Genomic DNA, 13,637 nt, shown 5'->3' on the forward strand with positions numbered 1-13,637 from the left:
AGGGGACCACCTCAAGCCAGTGGCTCTATACCAACCCAGTCTTCTTGGCTTCATCTCCATCTGGGTCTGGGATGCTGGTCACGGGGCATGTGACTAATTTATTGGAACCAAGCCTCAACTTGTATACCTTTTCTAGTAAATGAGTCTTCAACCTGCTGCCCTGATACCATAAACCAGAATCCATGCCTCACCCAGAATCCATGTTCCTCTAAACTTGTTTCTCTAAGGCTTCTGAACTGACTTGAATCCTGTCTCTAAAGTCCAGTTTACTGTGGTTGTGTTCCTGCTAATGACAAAGGCGCTCTCCTTGACCAAACTTTAGTCGGGATCCTCTGAACCCTTTTCTGGATCAGGTCATGCTAGACCTGCATAGCCAGGTTTTAGCAAGAATCCTGCTAAATCAGTTTGGAGAGAATCCCCCACTCTCCATCTCTGATGGGGCTCTTCTGCCTCTACTATCCTCCAGGTGATATTACTTGGGCCGGCCTGCAGCAAGAACCTTGTTGAGTCTATTTAGACAGTGAAACCGTGTCCCCCTAAAATGGAGTTGCCCTGCTGAGCTTATAATTAACCTCTCTCTCTGAAACTTTATTCCCTTTCTTGTCCCCCTCTGACCTCAATCCTGTGCTAACTGAACACTAATCAACCAGAATCAGATGACTAAAACTGCTGTCGCTGATATCATCATTAATGTACAAACTCAGGTTATTTCTCCAGGGCATGAGCTAATAGACCCCCAAGCCATGGACCACATGGCCAGAGAATTGTAAACCAGACATCCTAACTCCCAAAATGACGATTAAGAAATGTCACAGAGGGCTTCCCTGGTGGCACAGTGGTTGAGAGTCTGCCTGCCGATGCAGGGGACACGGGTTCGTGCCCCGGTCCAGGAAGATCCCACATGCTGCGGAGCAGCTGGGTCCGTGAGCCATGGCCGCTAAGCCTGCGCGTCTGGAGACTGTGCTCCCCAACGGGAGAGGCCACAACAGTGAGAGGCCCGAGTACCGCAAAAAAAAAAAAAAAAAAAAGAAATGTCACAAGATGATGATTACCCCCAGCTTCTTTGTTCTTTCCTTTTAAATAAAACGCCCTAACTCAAAGACCAAATTGGAGTGGATTAAGGCTTGTCTCCCACTCCCTTGCTTGGCGTCCTGCAATAAATCCTGACTTTGCTGCAAACTCCCACTGTCAGAGTTTGGCTTTCTGCACCACAGGCACATGAACCCTTTGCTCCGTTAGACCAGAATCCCCCTGATGTTTCGTATTAGTAATTTTCCATCACCCAACCTCCCCCACCTGCTCCTTGTCTAAAAATCTCCACCTTTCCTTGAATCTGGAATTGAGCCCAATTCTATACAGAGGCCTCTTCCCTTCTATTGCAATTGTTGATGAATAAACTCTGTTCTTTACCACTTTAACTACTGTCCAGCTCTGGTTTTCTTTAATACTATCTGCTCCCAGATCTCTCCACCTGTCTGTACCCTGCTGCCTGTTTTGTCATCTATATGGTGTTCTCTGCCTGTACTCCCTGGGCCTTCCTTATGACAGAGCCCAAGCAGACCCCAACCTATCAAAGAAAGAATCTTTATATACAACCTGTTCTGTCCTGGCATATTTCTCTAATCTCAGGAATTTCCTTACAGGACTGATTAATCACCTGACTTCATTAACAAGGGCATATTATTAAAGTCTAGTATGAGTCTTCATTATCTTTTTCTTTGGCAAATACCCCTGCCTCCTGACTCAACTTTCCCTCTTCAGGACATTGTTACCTGATTAAACATTGATCTTGTCATTCCCTTTCCTCAAGTCTGCAGAGTCAGGGTCTAACGTCTGAGGCTATATGATCTAGCTTCAAACCGTCCAAACTTTTCATTGCTTCCATTTACCTAACATTTTCTCCAGGCAAAATGAATTTGACTTGTTACCTGCTGTAGATGCCCTTAGTTTTTCTATTGTTCCCTCCCTTTGCCTAGGTCTATAACGCTTTTCCTTATTTCAGCATGTCCAAATCCTATTCAACTTCAAGACCTAGTACCACCTGTTGCGCACAATCTCTTTCTTGCTCAACTCCATCTTGATCACTCTGATGATCCTTACACTTTCTACTTTGTAATACTGTTATTTATGCACTTATTATCTTCCTATTAGGCCATAAGATCCTGGATGGCAAGACCTATCTTATTTTCATCTTTGTATTTTATAGCATCTAAAATATAGAGGCTTGCACACAGCAGATGCTTAATAAAATTTTCTGAATGAACTAATTCTCAGTTCTATCAAAGTTCTTTCAGATTTGCATCCTTTATTAAAACATGGAAAGGAGAGGAGATGGGGAAGATGGGATGCATCATAATGATCTATCCATAATCTTTTGGATTAAGAGACCCTAGAAGTTATCTATTGCCAGTGGTTCTCCACCAATTTTCTAACTTGATACACCTGATTAGTGACATTCACATGTGCAACTAATGTGTAACTAATTCTTAAGGGAAAAATCCAGATATATATTCTTTCTTTCTACACAGACTCTAGGATATGTATAATTGGGCTCCCTAGCTGTAAGTCTACCTTCTCTCTCTTTTATTGATGTTTGGAATATCAGTTGAAAGGATGCTAATATAAAGAATTCTCTCATTTACAAACCAGGAAATTTTAAATACAAGTGCAAATAACTTCTCTAAAATCACACAGCCAGTCAGAAGCAGAAGTGGGATTAAAATCCAGGTCTTTTAACTCCTTGTCCAGTGGGTTTTCCACTAAACAATATAGTCTATGATCACTGATGTTGGAAAAATAACTCAAAGTCCCTGTAGATTATCAGCATTACTTTCCTTCATGTGGGTGCATATTTATAAAGCTTTCAAAAGCCATCCATCAACTAGTTTGTAAGCAAGTCCAATAAGCTTTCAGACTCCTTTTCACTGAACTTCCTCTCCCCTCCTCCATTTGTGGAAATTAGTTGTATGGTGCTTTAGCAAAGACAGCCTGATTGATGTTATGTTACTGTTCAGCAACAGTTCCTGCTATTAATTGCTTTAAAATGGTAATTACGATTTGTGGTACAAGATATTTTCCTTTCTAATTGGCTATTACTGGTGAATAGCAGCCTGTTACATAACAGAAAGATTGTGTTAAATCAATAACCACAATGACAATTCCGAAGTCTTTCTCTTAAGAAACAAATCTTAAGTTTTTGAATAAAAACACTAAAAAAAAATTGTTAAAGGCAGGGGCTCTGTAATTACTTGTAATTACTCTGTAATCATCTTTCAGTTTAGAAAAAACACAAAATAAGGACAGTGTTAGGGAAACCAGGAGATGAGCATGCATTTCCTTTCTTTTAAAAATAACCACATTTAAAAGCTTTACTCTGCTCAGCTCCTCAGTCAATGAATACAAATTGCAGATTCAAATGTATCCAGTTCTTCCCAGAGTGTAGTATGGAAACAGAAAGGACTCTCCAGTTAGCTCTGGTAAAATATGAATGTGGAGCCCCACCAATTACACTGAAAAGTCCCCAAGGATAAGGCCAGGGGTTCTTCTTCATTTGTGCCCCATACAGCACCCAACACGGAGCCCATCCACAGTCACCACTCAACCAACACCAAATGCCAACACAGCATGGCACTGTCCCAGAAGATGAGGTGATCCAAAGCTATATGTGACAGTCCCTGTCCTCAAAGGGTATATTATAAAATCAGGGATATGTCTTGATTCAAACTCTAATGTTAATTAGTCTGCAATCATTTTAAAGTCATATCTCCAGATTATTGTAGTAGTAGCAGCAGTTGTGATGATAATAATAGTGAGGTCACCTGACTTGCTCAAGGTTACACAGGTTTTAACCGACAGCTACTCTGGAATCCAGTTTGTCCAATTCCAAAGAATCACCACTGCCTCTTGTGACAGACCTTCATCAGCATCATTCATCCCTACATTTTCATAGTGTATCAAAGTTTACAGAGTGCTTTCATATACAGTGTCTCACTCAACCTCCCAGTAATATCAGCAAGGTACTTACCTGCAGCATTTTTATGAGACTGAGGCTCAGCGGGGTTAAAGGATTTTCCCGAAATTCACACTGCCACAAAGCAGCAGACTAAGAACCCAGATTTCTGACTCTTAATCCAGGTTTTCCTTCCATACATTTTTACTCAATGTATTGATGAATTTAAATATATTACACATAAAGAAAGCCCCAAAGTATCCCACATCAGCTTATGTCACTTAAAATATTCTACCACTTTTTGTTGAACACCCCTCCCAACCTCCCTCCACCCCCACAATCGAGCAAAGGTTTAAGTCCTGTTTAATTCCAGAAACTACTTGAGGCCCAGAGCTAAAGACAACACCCAGTCCCAGTTGGCTACCTTACAAATAACGACACTGGTCACAAAGACCATTGGTTGAGATGTAAAGAAAGGCAGAAGACTGATCAGTCAAATCCATCACCACTCACTGTCCTGCTCACCTTTGGGTCAATGAAGTCAGTAGAACACACTTATTTCAGCAAGAGATGGCAGTTCTTCAAGGAACTGTCAGTGAAATGCCAATCCATTCAGTCTCATAAGTTTATTAAATAAATCACAGCAAAACGGAATCCTAACTCTATGGTAAAGTTTTCCATGAACAACTAATAGAAGTATTTAAAAATTCAATCACTGGAAGGGCAGTTTAGGTGTACTTCTTAGTTCTATATACTCATGGATTTACATTTAGAAGAAAGTATGATTTTTATTACATCAATCTGGTCAATATCATCTTCAGTTTTTCAAGATGGGACGTGTATGAGAACGTGCTGTGGAGGACAGTGCTATTCTTCTGCATGAACGCAAGATCTATGTCAATACAATTAGAAGTGTATGTAAACTCAGTGTCTGATACTACAAGTACCTACCAAATCCTGTACCGGAAACCTGGTCCTAAAATGGAAAAGACACGTTAAGATTGTGGCACTCAAAACCATCGCCTGTATCACCTCTGGCACACATGCCAAAGATGTCCCTAAACCTATGACTGAAGTAAAAGTCACCCTTTATTGAAGACTAGGTACTATAATTATGATCCCACTACTCAATTCAACATTCCAGCAAGACACACATGATTATTACCCATTTCACAGATGAGAAACTAAGGTTCAGAGGTTGCTTAACTTGCCTGTGGCTGGTGAGTAACCAGGATGTGATCCTAAGTTGTCCTGACCTCTTTTTTCATACCATATTGTCTTTCTATAGTAACATCAACTTTAGAACAAAGTTATGTTTAAGGAAAGTATGTTTCAGACCTCATCCAATGGAATTTAGTTACTATGTGACATCTTTATAGTCGTAATTGGGTTAAAAGTTCTCTTTCAGTTACTGTGTGGCCTTGTGCAAGTTGCTCTTTGCACCAGTTTTCTCATTTGTATTAAATAAAAAGGGGATAATATGAGTATCTATCTCAGGGATGTTAAGACAGAATGATCTCTAAAAGCATTTGAAACAGTACTTGGCACAGTTACTGCTCTACAAATGTTAGCTACCATCAGTATCATCATTGTTATAATACCTCTTTTATAATATCTTCTCTTAATATCCTGCAAGCTGGGTCCCATGTATGTTTTAAAGGAAAACAAAAGGGTGTTCTGAAGTAGGCCCCTTCAGAACCTTACACCAAACCTAGTATCTATAATTCTTTTTCTTCCTTGACACCCTCTGGCCTGTACCTTGCAAGGCCATCTGAGTATGTAAGATTATCTAAGCTTCTTGCTGACTCTGAATGTGGGTATATGTGTGAAGAGCTGGGAGCTGGGTATGAGAGGGCAGTTCTTGGCACGGGTGAGAAAGGGTATAGAAGATAATATAAAAGGCCTTCAGAGCACATAGTTGCAATACCAGTACAGAGCACCAACAGACACCCTGACAACCCCTAGGAATGCAAGGGCAGCCTAAGCAGTTATCACCACCACATTCTTAAGCTTCCCCTTGGTTACACCGCAATTTAGATAGCTTCTAAGTTAATCAGAGCAGGCAGTTTTACAGTTCAATTAGGCATATCCTTATATTGAATGCAACTGATATTTACTGAGTTCCAACTTTATAAAAGGAAATATGTTGGGCTTTCCTAAATGTATAATTCAATGCAATAGGAAATATGTTGGGCTTTATAAAAGGAAATATGTTGGGCTTTCCTAAATGTATAATTCAATGCAATAATCATAGTAACTCTGCAAGGTAGATATTATAGCTATATTTTCATAAATGTAGCAGATATGTAATAAATCTACATTATACAGCTACTAAAAATCAGAATTGAAATTTAAATACAGTTTTTCCAAGATAGGGTCTAGTCCTCTTTCCACTGTCATGCCAAATATACAAGGCTGGACTTAAGCCTTAATGCTGGAAGTAAGATGACAACCTGTGGAAAACTAGATAAGAGCCACACAGATGATGGAAGACAGATTTCAAGGTCTCTGTAGCAGTTTACTCAGTTATGGGTTCAAGGTTATAAAGGACAGATTTGAAGTATTCTCTTAAACATTTAATCATTATCTAAACACTAACACTTCACTTAAAAAAAGACTGAAAAACTATGCTTAAATGCTAACTATGATTATCTCTGACAAAGTTGATACTTCATGATGACATTCTGAATTTTCCAGTTGGTATGCATAACTTTCACAAGTACACGTTGGTATGCATAACTTTCACAAGCACACAACATCTACTCAGTTTTTTATTCTACTTCAATTCCTCTGTTTAAAAATAGCAGTCATTCAAGTACTTTGGATAAATTTCAAAGATTCTAACCATTAAATTGTTATAGAGTGTTTACTACACACAGTTCTGATAGGCACTGGATGTACAAAACTAAAATAAGACAACTCTCGCCCTCAAGAAGTTCAGTCTACTGGTGCAGACAAAACTGCCAACAAATAACTACAGTGTGATATGGTGTAAGTGTGATAATGGAGATTTGGGAGTAAAGCAGGGTGACTGAACATGAGGCTGGAAAAGTAGATTGGAACCTAAATGTAACATGTTAGAGTTACACCGAAGATTTGAAGTGAAGATCCATGAATACATTTGAGTTTGGGAAGGTGGATTAAGAAAGGGAAAATCAAGAGTCAGTGAGATCAGGGTTTCCCTGGTGGTGCAGAGGTTAAGAGTTCGCCTGCCAATGCACGGGACACGGGTTGGAGCCCTGGTCTGGGAGGATCCCACATGCGGCAGAGCAACTAAGCCCCTGTGCCACGGCTGCTGAGCCTGCGCTCTAGAGCCCGTGAGCCACAATTACTGAGGCCTGCGTGCCTAGAGACCCTGCTCCGCAGTGAGAAGCCACGGCAATGAGAGGCCCATGCACCACAACGAAGAGTGGCTCCCTGTCGCCGCAACTAGAGAAAAGCCCACGCGCAGCAAAGAAGACCCAGTGCCGCCAAAAAAAAAAAAAAAGTCAGTGAGATCAATAGGAAGGTTTTGCAATCATCCAGGCTAGAATTCAGTTCTGGTCAAACATTTATTAAACACTGACGAGGTGCCAAGAACAGGGTCAAGCAGGCAAAAACAAACGACACGGTTTTGGTCCCCAAGAGTACAGTCTGGAGCGTGGGGACACAGGTAATTCAGCAGCAACAGTGAGGGTTAGAAACAGAATAGTGGCTACTTGAAGAGATGGAGAGAAAGAACAGATTCAAAAGATTCTTTCAGGCACAGGAAAATAAGGTGTGGTAACTGATCAAATTCAGGACCTGAGGGCAAGATAGGAATCAAGGGTGCTTCCTCGGTTTCTATAAAAGGCTTGACGCCATTTATTAAAATAGGAAATACAAGAATGAGGAGTTGACGCCACCTGCTATCCCCATTTCTTCTAGAGACATCACAAATGAATTAATAAGGTCTCCAGACGAAAAGCTTTATAAATCCAAAGAGGCATTACCATGATCATCATCTAGTGGACATGCATTTGTAGGGAAAAAAGTAGACTCTGCCAGAATACTACAATATGGAAGCACAGGTTAACACTGTCAGACGAAATCACTGCCATCAGAAAAATGTCCCCAGTAACATCCCCAAATGTGAGAAATGTTGAGTCTATTACATGTTCTTAATTTTAGGGGACAATATGAAATCCTAGTTACCGTTCACATGTTTGGAAAGCAAGGGCTTCCCTGAGAGATGGAGCCTCAGGATGTCTGGCACACAGACCTCAGGGAAGGTGTACCTGCCTGCATACTGCCCAGTGACTCATTCTACCAGAAATCTTGTAGAATTGCACAGATTTCTATAAAAAGACTCCCTAGTCCCTTCTGTCCCAGAATATTGAACACACAGATTGACATTTTAATTAGAATTAGAGGGAAACCTCTTAAAAGAGGCAGTTTTCAAGAAATTAATGATTTTACAGGGAAAGACATACTCGATAGCTGAAGTGGCTGCTTAACAAAAAATATGAATATGCATACTTTTAACATCATTATTTCCACCCAAAATTTGTATCACACTTTGCAGGCTTTGAAAAGAATGTGGATAAAGTCACAGAATGATACATAGGTTATTAAGGGAATTTTTTTTAATTTTAAAATTTAATTTATTTTTTTATATAGCAGGTTCCTATTAGTTATCCATTTTATACTTATTAGTGTATACATGTAATAAGGGAATTTTTAATGACAACTTTACCTTGTAAGAATGACATAAAAATCAGCCATTAAGCTCTCCCATTGATTGCTACCAATTACTGAGAATACTGATTCTCACTAATCACTGATGGGCAGTTCTGAACCAGAGTGAGGAAATTTTTGTTACAGATACAGCAAATTCACTGCTCAATACTTCTGTTGACAACAAACTGCAACCTAAAATTATGCTTTCTATCAGTTAATTCAATCTAATGGTCATCTAAACACTGATCCTGAATTAATACTGGTCATCACAGTTTGGTAATGATATGGAGAGAAGGACACTCATATTATTACTGGTAGGAATGTCTACACACACTCGTTCAGAGGAAAATCTTACATCACAATTTTAAACATGTGTCACCTTTGACCAAATTCCTCAAGAAATACACACCCGGTGGACAAGGATATGTATATAAAGCTGTTCACTACATCACTGAAAAACTAAAGCTACCCTACATGTTCATTAACAGAGGAATGGTTAAAGTATGGGACGTCCATATTATGGAACACTATGGGCACAGTCCTTAAAAAGAATTAACAAATATACTGATAGGGAAGGCTGTCTATAGTAGAACACTGGGAGAAAGACGGTGGCAGATCTTTAAGCTTACATAGAATGATCACTTTTTATTAAAAAAAAATCAAAACCATACAGATGTGTGTCATATATAAAATTTATTAGAAAAAGCACACACCAAACCCCCAAGAGCTGTTACTTTGGGAGTGGGACTGAGTGTGGTGCAGGAACTTTCAGTTTTTTACCTTACACATCTCCGAATGGTTTGAACTGATTATGATGAAAAGTTTTATAATTTTAAAGTAACTAATGATATTTAAAAGTTATACAATGTTTTTGAAAGGCATACCCAATTTTCTTTTTTATGAGTTAATCTGTGAGATAAATTCACCAAAGATTTCACCTTCAAATGTAAAACTGGTAGCCCTCTGGTACTTTGAGAATATGGAAAACCTTTAGCATGTTACTACAAGATAAGAGTTGACTATATGGCCAACCCCAAAATGAACTGTTTAAGGTGTGAATATAACACAATATTTAAGTATGGAGCTTAGCCAAAGATTTCTTTGGTAGAGGTACTGAAATAATTTCAAAGCTAGGGGTTCCATTGATAAGAAGTGGGAAGAAATCTCTGTGCTAAGACAAAAACTTAAGACTAAATGTCAATTTAACCATGAAAACAAAAACAAAGAAAGATATTTTTATAAAACCCAACAAGGACGGAGAACCAAATTTAAGCCCCAAACCATGTCCATTAGAAAAAGACAAGTAGCTGTGTTACATGAACAAATCAAAAAAGAAGAGAGTGGGATGGGGATAGACAGACTAAAGGTAAAAGAATGGGACTAGGAATTCTAAAGGAAATCCCCCTGCAGCTTTCAAAGTGTGATTTTTGCTCTCTATATTGGATCAGAAGACAACTTGAAAGTCAAGTGAAGCCGAAGTAGCTGTGATGATTTTCTCTGGAACCATGACTGCAAATTACCACTTCCCTTCCTCTCATTCTAAGGACCCAGTCTGGAAGATCTCCCAGGCTCCACATTCAATCCTGGAGAACGCCCGGGACAGTCAAAGAGCGAGGGGGTAAACTGTGAGAGCCACACACACTTTCCCTTCAGAGGCTACTCTAGCCAGCAGTTGAGAAAATCTGTAGAGTGGATAGCAGCGACCAACCAGTCTGCAACTGGAAATCCACCCGAATCAAAATAAAACCTATCTCCCGAGGCCAAACCAAGCAAACCAAGGCAGGGGTAGGGTACTGGCGAGAAAAGAGAGCGGATAATCCCAGAGTTACAATAACCCACGCACGAACGTGACATGACCCACGCCCACTCAGCAGCGAGCGCAAAGGTGGGAGCTCCAAATGTGGGACAGACGCCCAGGGAACTTCCCCGGCTGCGGAGGCTATGGCATCCCATTTTCTCTTCTCTCCCAGACAGCCCCCAACAACTAGCCTCCTCCGACCCCACGCCATCCCGCTGGGCCAACGGGAGGTTCCCTCGTGCTCAGGTGGCCTTAGAGCTAGGGTCCGCCCAGCAGTCAGCAGCAGTCCAGGTCGGAGCGAAAGGAAGACACCTCAGAGGCACCGTACTCACCCTCATAACTGACACCCCCAGTTCCGCCACGGTTGCCATCACCGTCCTCCTCTCCTTGGATAGCAGCCCCCTGTGTCTTGGGAGCAGCCATTACACGGCTGAGGAAAAAAAAGGGAGGGCTGCGGAGAGGCGCAGAACCAATGGAAACGCGATTGGAAATGAACTCCCCATCGACGCGGCGTCTCCTCCACTCCCACGCCGCGCCGTCACTATCTGGGCCAATAGGACATGGCGAGCGGAGCGTATCCCCGCCCCCAGCCGCTAATTCCCCTCCTCCTTCGGGATGGAGTGGCCCAGAACTACAATTCCCAGGGTGCTGCGGGGGCGCTAGGCAGGGAGGGCTGGAAGAGGCGCTGGCGGGAGGGGGTGCGCCCGAGAGTGCCCCGGCGTGTTCGCTTAGTTCAGTGAATCAGAACAATGACTGCGCCTCCGGGTTCCCGGGAGCGCGTCGGAGGAGTGTGAATAGCTACCGCCGGGAGAGCGGCGGGTGGCGCAGCCTCGGCCGCGCGGTGTCAACGCCGGGCTCGGGAGCCTCCAGCGCAGACCTTGCCCAGCGCCTGCAGCCCGCGCGGAGCCGCCGGGCTCCAGCGCTGCAGCCGCTACTCGGGAGCTGTGCATTGTTGTGAGTCGGAAGAAGGGGCGCGGGGATTCCAAAGCGCGAAGACCTCGGACCCCTCTCTAGCCATGTGGATACCTACGGAGCACGAGAAATACGGCGTGGGTGAGTCTCAGCTGGGCGAACTTTTATTCCGCTCTGGCCGGAGCGTGTGCGTATTTCGCGTCCTTGCCCCCGCGCCCCTCTCTCTCCACCCGGCTGGAAATGCCTAATCCTAGCATCGCGCTGCGGGTTCGGGGCTTTGCCCAGCCAGCTCCGGGCAGAGGGGTGCGCGCCGGGGTCTCGCGCTTTAACGCCGGATGGGCTCTCCAGGCACCGGCTCCCGGAGGGAGCGCTCGGACGGCTGAGGGGAGCGCGCCGCCAGTCCGCCTGCTGCGGGCTCTGCCTGCGGAGTTTGGAGTGGCGACGGGGCGTGTGTATGTCAAGTTGGAAGAGGAGGGCGAACGGCATTCCGCTCCCTCCTTCTCCTTTTTCCCCAAAGACTGCAAGGGCTGTGACGATTTCCCAGGGTGGAAAGGGAGGCAACAACAGTCGCGTAGAGAGAACATCCCCAAAACAGAAGGGAGGCGCAAAACCTTCCCTCTGCCTCCCTTCAACATTCCCGGAGAGCGGAATGTGGCACCGTCCTCAAAAGAGCCGCTCTGACAGAGTCCGGCCCGAGCCTCCCTCCTCCCTTCCATCCCGGGTTACCGAGTGTGTTGAGGGGCGGGGGGAAATTGGTCAATTTCAACATCTGCGCAGCTCTGCTCTTTGGTCTTTGGAGGGGAACGGGTATTTCAGCAATGTTTTTACTTCTGACCACCCTCTCTGCCCGGGGTGAGCCCGGTTGGGGGGTGGGGTGGTGGAGGACAGCTGTGGAGTGTTAATGGGGAGAGGGAATCGGAAAGCTTGGGTCTTCGAGGCAAGGAGACAGCTCTTAGGAAAGGAGTACCCAGACACTGGTGTTCGGAGGAAAAGGAGCAGGGTAGCGCTCGCTCTTCTGTGCAAAGGTGAACAACAAAGGACATTAATGTTGACTGATGAATACAGGAGTCTCCCTTCCTTTCCCTCCTTCCATTTCAGGCCGATTACAGTTCCCGTTTTTGTTGTTTGATTTCAGCTGAGTCGCCCCTTGGCAGTTACTCCTTTTAGGTTGCGACTATTAAGCCAGGCTCTCTGACAAGCCTGCAGCAGCCAAATGCAATTATAACCTCTCAGAAGGTTTAACAGAGAGAAAGCATTATGGATTTTACTAACAATCTCTATTTCCTATAATGCCCCGTCCTGCTGATTGGTGTACTTTTTTTTTTTTTAAATTGGGTATAGATCTAGTGATTTAGATGATGTGTAGGTATCTGCTTATGTTCTAAATTCATTTTCCTGTAATTATTTTTTCATTTTCCTGTAATTTAAAAAATCTGGAAAGCCTTTCCAGGGAGTCATAGTTACAGGGAATTTTTTTTTTTTTCCAACTTCGCCTGGGGATAGGACTTTGGAGTCCCCTGAAAGGTTTAAACAAAGTCATTCCTGTATATTACATTAGCTTTCATTCTGGATTTTGACTGGCTAGCAAGACAATAGTTTGTCCAGGACCCACCTTTGGGGAGGGGTTCCACCTTTCCCTCTCTTTGAAGTGTAAGGGGAGCCTTTGCCAGGCACTCTACTGGCAAGGAGTAGATGTTTCCTTCCCTTCACTCACCCCTTTTTTGGAGTAGATTACCCCTGGCTAGGAAAATACATTGCCTTTGCTGAACTGGTGAGGACCTGGAGTGCTCCCTTGTCACCGGGTTATCACTCAGTGCAGGAAGCACAGACACGTCCAGCAACACAGTCCCGCTTGGAGTTGATCCCAGATGTTGCTTTCTTCCAAGTGTTAAATTATACAGATTATGGATGGGATTTACTTTCTTGATTTCTTTATGCGCCAGGTCACAGCTGGGGTGCTGGTATCGATTAGTTCTTCTCTCACCTTTCTTTGCAAGCTGTGGGCAGAGGATTAAAACATACTCTGGGATTTCCTGGAATGGTAAACTGGATGTTATCACTCAAGTGTTTTGGGCTGCAGCAGACACCTCGCCTTTGGGTGGCTGTGATTTGGTTGCAGAGTAGGGGAGGCGGAAGGATGAGCACACATTTGGAAAAAGGTTGAGTGAGATGAGCGGCGAAAGCGGTGGGGTGGGGGTTGTCTGTTGTGCTCATTTATACAATATCACACATAACATGGAATGTTAACCATCTTTTATTATTAATTTTTGAGCATTTGGC

General features: G+C 43.2%; 2 protein-coding genes across 3 annotated transcripts in view; one reads left to right on the forward strand and one right to left on the reverse strand.

The window, feature by feature from the left end:
* Positions 1 to 10,913, reverse strand: part of ZNF277 (zinc finger protein 277) — a 115,987-nt gene extending 105,074 nt beyond the window's left edge. Inside the window, exon 1 of one of the 2 annotated variants that reach the window (XM_060156829.1) lies at positions 10,778 to 10,913. In XM_060156829.1, coding sequence (XP_060012812.1) covers positions 10,778 to 10,868 — 91 coding nt within the window. In that variant the 5' untranslated portion in view covers positions 10,869 to 10,913. The remainder of the gene's footprint in view (positions 1 to 10,777) is intronic. The other variant, XM_060156830.1, reaches the window with a different exon arrangement.
* Positions 10,914 to 11,198: 285 nt separating this feature from the next.
* The window catches only part of DOCK4 (dedicator of cytokinesis 4), a 486,038-nt gene continuing 483,599 nt past the window's right edge, over positions 11,199 to 13,637 (forward strand). The window contains exon 1 of the mRNA XM_060156832.1: positions 11,199 to 11,498. Within this exon, the coding sequence (XP_060012815.1) occupies positions 11,462 to 11,498 (37 nt within the window). The 5' untranslated portion in view covers positions 11,199 to 11,461. The remainder of the gene's footprint in view (positions 11,499 to 13,637) is intronic.

This window comes from Lagenorhynchus albirostris, chromosome 8 (assembly GCF_949774975.1).
Source record: "Lagenorhynchus albirostris chromosome 8, mLagAlb1.1, whole genome shotgun sequence".
Lineage (NCBI taxonomy): Eukaryota > Metazoa > Chordata > Mammalia > Artiodactyla > Delphinidae > Lagenorhynchus > Lagenorhynchus albirostris.